Source organism: Orycteropus afer, unplaced genomic scaffold (genome assembly GCF_000298275.1).
Source record: "Orycteropus afer afer isolate SDZICR_OR568_19922 unplaced genomic scaffold, OryAfe1.0 scaffold00018, whole genome shotgun sequence".
In the NCBI taxonomy this organism is placed as follows: Eukaryota; Metazoa; Chordata; class Mammalia; order Tubulidentata; family Orycteropodidae; genus Orycteropus; species Orycteropus afer.
Genome location: NW_006921605.1, coordinates 1,945,238 through 1,950,939, shown reverse-complemented (window position 1 = coordinate 1,950,939; position 5,702 = coordinate 1,945,238). Strand labels below are relative to the sequence as shown.

General features: G+C 58.9%; 1 protein-coding gene across 1 annotated transcript in view; it reads right to left on the bottom strand.

Annotated features, from left to right (window-relative positions):
- Positions 1–3,533: 3,533 nt before the first annotated feature.
- Positions 3,534–5,702, bottom strand: part of TEPSIN (TEPSIN adaptor related protein complex 4 accessory protein) — a 7,210-nt gene continuing 5,041 nt past the window's right edge. Inside the window, exons 6-7 of the mRNA XM_007959815.1 lie at positions 4,379–4,513; positions 3,534–4,112 (exon numbers count right to left, since the gene is read on the bottom strand). Coding sequence (XP_007958006.1) covers positions 3,534–4,112; positions 4,379–4,513 — 714 coding nt within the window. The remainder of the gene's footprint in view (positions 4,113–4,378; positions 4,514–5,702) is intronic.

The following is a 5,702-nucleotide window of genomic DNA, read 5'->3' as shown; positions in this document are numbered from 1 at the left end:
TCGGCCTTGCGGCCTCACCACCCCCGTGCGGGCCCCGCACGGCTCTTCCGAGGGCAGATATCCTGGGCAGCCGTGTGTCCCGGCCCGGCGCTCGCAGGGCAGCCTGGGGAAGCGCTGTCGCGTGGGCACCACCGCCCAGGAATTCCAGGCCAGGCGAGGAGCGCTCAGTGGTGGGAGCTCTTCCTCCTTCGCCCGCCCCCCAGGCTCTGGAACCAAGTCCCCAAGTGCAAGCCCGCTCCGTCCTCAGGTCCCAACAGTGGGCGCTGGTGTTCCTCCTTTTCGATTCTTTTTGTAACCATGCTTTGTTTCTCCCTCCCAACTTTGAGCCCCCACTGTTGCTGTTGTTAGGTTCCCTCGAATAGCGACCTCATGCACAGACCCAAACACTGCCCGGTCCTGAGCCAGCTCCATGACCCTTGCTACACCTGAGCCCACCATTGCAGCCACTGTGTCAATCCACCCTGTTGAGGGCCTTCCTCTCCTTCTCTCCTTTGTCGACCCTCCACCTTACCAAGCATGACATCCTTCTCCAGGGAGTGGTCCCTTCTGACAACATAACCAAAGTATGTGAGAGGAAGTCTGGCCATTCTTGCTTCCCAGGACCATTCCGGCCACGCTTCCTCCAGGACAGATCTGTTAGTTCTTTCAGCAGTCCATGGTACTTTCAACATTCTTTGCCAGCACCACAACTCAAAAAGCATCAACTCTTCTTCGGTCTTCCTTATTCATTGCCCAGCTCTCACATGCACATGAGGCAATTGAAAGCACCATGGTGTGTCAGACACACCTTAGTTTTCAAGGAGACATCTCTGCTCTTCAGCACTTGGAAGAGGCCTTTTGCAGCAAATTTGCCCAGTGCAGTGTGTCATCCGATGTCTTGACTGCTGCTTCCAGTGGTGTTGGTTGTACAACCAAGTAATATGAAATCTTTAACTACTTCAATCTTTTCTCCATTTATCGTTTGCTGCTTATTGCTCCAGTTGTGAGAATTTAAAAAAATTTTCTTTGAGATGTAATCCGTTCTGCAGATTGTAGTCTTTAATCTTCATCAGTAAGAGCTTTGTCATCCTTTCAGTGAACAAAGTTGTGTCATTAACGTATCTCAGGTTAACGAGTCTTCCTCTAATCCTGAAGCCACGTTCTTCTTCATATAGTCCAGCTTCTCAGATTATTTGCTCAGCATACACACTAAGTGTGGTGAAAGGATACAACCCTGACGCAATCCCTTCTTGATTTTAAACCATGCAGTGTCCCCTTGTTCTGTTCAAATGACAGCCTCCTGGTCTGCGTACAGATTCCTCAAGAGCATAATTAAGTGTTCTGGAACTCCATTCTTCTCAACGTTATCCATAATTTGTTAGGACCCACACAACCGAATGCTTTTGCACAGTCAAGGAAACATCTTTCTGGTATCCTTGCTTTAGCCCAGACCCATCTGTCATCAGCAATACCCCTTGCCCCACGTCCTCTTCTGAACCCCACTTGCATTTCTGGATGTTCTGTCCCTATACTGCTGCGACCATGGGCCGCCACTGCACCTTCCCAACCTCACCTTGGGACTGGACCGATTTGTAGCCCACAGCGGCCGTCTGGGGGCTGCTCCTTCACCTGTGGCAGGCTGGTCCCCAGCACTGGGTCTGCCTTCCACACACGTGGTGGGCTGGTCCTCTGGGTCCACACTGCTGCACACATCCCGGCTTCCACCATGGACCGTGCTCTTCTCTTTCCCAGAATGCCCTTCATCCTACTCGTCTCTGGAGCTCAGCTGAGATGCCACCTCCACCATGAAGCCTTCCTGGTCTCTCCAAGTGAAAGTTACCTTCATCTCGAAATGTAGCACACGCTGCCCTCCTTTCTTGGAATTTCTGTACAGCGTCCATGCTCAGTGTGCAGCACTGTCTGGACAGATGTGTACGGTTCTGTAACCCCCACCACAGTTGAGATGCCGGCCACTAGCCCACCCTCTGCCCCCACCCCCACCAATGTTTCCCATGTGTCTTTTCCACAAGAACGTGGTAGAGACGGATCGTGCAGTATGGGCCGAGTCCCCCCCCCCCATGGTGAGTCTGCACACGGCTCCCACATCCTTGTCCTCCATTTGGGGACACTGCAGTTCATCTTAATCTGTGGAAGGCGGGGGGGGGCAGTTTGGGGCACTCGTTAGTTAAGTTGCTGTAAGCGTTCACTTGGGGGCTTCGTGTGAACGCCTGTTTTCTTTCTCTGAGGTAAACACGCAGATTTAGGAAAGCGCAGGGCAGGCGGCAGACCGTTCTAACTCTGCATAAACAGGTATTTATTTAGAACGTGTGAACCCAGACGCCTCTGCGGGCGTCTCTGGGGTGGCTGCTCTCGCCTTCACAGCCCAAGCCCAAGACTCAGCGTAGCCTTCACAGCTGTGAGCAGTCGGCTCCAACGGATTGACACGTGTGATGGTCACAGGCCAAACCCCTTGCCTATGCCACCCCCGCACAAAGACACGCTCCCTGGGGGCCCACCCTACCCGATGGCACAAGGTGGGGCTCTGTGGCCACCGATGACCTCCCTGGGGGAGGAGGGGACCTTAGCTCAAACCCCTGCCTGAGGAACAAGTAACTGCTTCCAGATCTGCACCAGAGGCACGCTTCTCTCTGGGCCAGGCTGCAGCCCCAGTGACAGTGGCGGGCTGACACCTGTCTCCCCACTGCAAGACTTCACGCCCCAGCAGCCAGCTGACAGTCAGGAGAGGGAGAGGGAGGCAGCCTGGGGGCCTTGGCGCACGTCATCTCACACCCGAGACTGGGTTGCTAGGTCCTCCTGGTCCCTCGCCACATGGAGGTGCTGGGTCCCCACCCAGCCAAGCCCAGCCAGCGAGCCGAGCTCAGCCCCGGGGGTGGGGGGAGGCAGGGGGGGTCCCGAGGACTGAGGGAGGTGCCCTCTCCTGCAGGGCCGGCCAATCGCCCTGCACGTGCCGGGGCTGCTGGCATCCCTTCCTCTGGCGCTCTGCACCTGGAGGGTACTGAGGACACACTGTGGGCAGAAGAGCCACGTGGCATCTCCGGGTGAGGCTGGGGGCCACCCACTGGCAGCAAGAGTCACGCGGGGTCTGGCAACACCCAACCCCTCAAGTTCAGCTCCTACCAGGTGCCTTGAGCGGGCAGAGCGCTGGGCCCCGCACACCCTGGGAAGGCCTGCTGGTCAGGTGGACAGGCTCGGAGAGGTCAGCCCCCGACGCAGGGCAGTCATAGAGGCCCCCGGGGCTATCGGGATGTGCAGGGCCGTTGGGGGAGCCAGAGCGGCCCCTCCTCATCCACCTGTTGGGCAGCACTGGTTTATGGCACAGCGAGGGGTGATGTTCCCTTCCGATCGGAATGGGGCTTGCTCTGCGGGGGCTGCCCCATAAGGCATTGGAGGGAGGGCAGGCCGGTGGGAGGGCAAAGGTGGGCAACCACCAGAGGGGACTGCTGCTCAGGGCACATGAGCCGTGGGCGGGCCCTGGCGCCACAGGCCTGCCTAGGACAGGAGCCCCAGCAGTGGGCGCTCCCGGCAGGCAGCCGTCACGCGTTCAGGAACTCGAATGCTGACAGCTCTGAGGCAGGGGGTGCTTGGGCAGCTGCTCTGGGTGGCAACGTCCGAGGGGCCTCAGGAGCTGAGTGGGCCGGCAGGGGCTTCTCGGCGGAAGCTCTGGCCTTCAGCAGGCGGGCGCAGGCCACGAGCTCCATGCCCGCGAATAAGGAGTTGCTGCTGCTGGCCGCTGGGGCCCACTGGCAGCCTGCTGGGCCTGTGCCAGACTCCAGGCCTCCGTCTGTGGTTTCAGACTTGGCCCCCAACCCCTGGAAACCTGCCGGGGCTTTCTCAGCCTCCCTGGTACTCTTCCCACCTGGACGTGTGTCCCTAGGAGCCAGGGTGGGTGCAGGGCTGGGCTGCAGCCTCCCTGCGGGCGGGGGGCCCTCTGGCAGGGGAGAAATTGAGCTCAGAGGCTGCAGGGACGGCTGGCCGCCCATAAGAGGCTCGGCGTCAGTCAGCAGGTCAGGAGGACAGGCTCGGGCCTCCTGAGGCCCAGCAGGGTCTGACTCGCCCAAGAGCCCCCAGGGAGTGGGCCGGTGCCGACAGGAGGCTTCAAAGTGCCTCAGGATCTGGGAGACAGAGGAGAGTGGAGGTGGGGCCAGGGGCCTGCGGTCCTCTGGGAACCTCAGAGGCCGAGGCCCCAGCCCCCAAGGCCCCTTCCTCAGGGCTGTGGTGCAGAGCGGGGCTGCCTCAGGGAGCAGTTCTGGTCTTGTGTGCACGACATACATCCTCCCTTCCCCGGCCATCACACCAGGTAGTGTCTCCTAACAGCACGGCTCTGACCTGTGATGTCCCCACAGAGGCCACGCAGGGGGCTAGCTTCCCAGCTCCTCACCTTGGTGGCCTTGCTGGTCACGGGCCCGGGGATGCCCGCGCTGAGCTCCTGGAGGCTTGGCCGGGCCAGGAGGAGTAGGTACTCCTGGGACAGCAGGTCAGCACCGCCGAGGGCAGACAGGGCACACAGAGCTCTCTGCGGGGACGGGGGGAGGGGGGCTAGTACCACCCATCCCTCCTCCTCCTCCTCCCGGCCTGGGCAGAGAGGGGGGACGGCCCACCGGACCTCAGCAGCTGCCACGCCGGGTAACAGGGTTACACTCAGAGTACAAGGACCCATCAGTCCTCCCCGTTCACTTCTTGCCAGGGGCCTGAGCACAGGGACGTGCACACAGACCACTACAGACCCCTCACTGTGCTTCTCCCACCCCAAACCCCAGCAAAGGGCTTGCAGGGGGGCTGAGGAGTCAGGGTGGCGGCACCCCACTCCTCCGCCCCCCCATGGGTACAATCAAACACATACATGCACCTGACCATGTATACATATACACTCAGACCCATGCACACACATACAAGTGAGTACACACAATGCATGCCAATGACATGTATGTGCACGCATGTGCATACACACGCACACACTTGTAAACACAAAGTTCATGTGTGCTCATGCGTATGCATGCACGCCCACATACATACATGTATACACGTACACACAGATACACACACATTCACATGCTTGTGCACATGGGCACTGTCACACAGACAAGTGTGTACACACATGCACACACTCACACTCACGTACAGGCAGTGCCCGGGTCACAAGTGTCCAAATCACACACGACCTGTAGCTACAAACTCCTCCTGTGAAGCCCGTCCTTTAAACCCCACAGTGCAAACAATGGTCCATGTGAGAAATGGCGCCCGTGTGACACACGTCAGAACGTGTGACACGCGTCCCAACTTCCTCCCACTGTCACCGGGACGCGTGTCACAGACCTTCATCACTGTCACTGTCATCACTGTCCTCAGCGCGTCCGGGAGCGTTCCCTGAACATTCTTACATGCAAACGGGCATGCTATGCACGATACAGCACACGCTACGTGCCTAGACAAAACACTCGACCAATGTCGGGTACGAACCCTGCCCAACTGTTCCAATTTATGTACAAATTCAACTTAAAGCAGACCTAGGACTAGGGCTTGTTCGCGACTCGGGGACTGCCTTACACACACACACACACACACACGCACGCTCGTGCACGGGCCCGGGGACTGCCTTACACACACACACACACGCACGCTCGTGCACGGGCCCGGGGACTACCTTACACACACACACACACGCACGCTCGTGCACGGGCCCGGGGACTGCCTTACACACACAC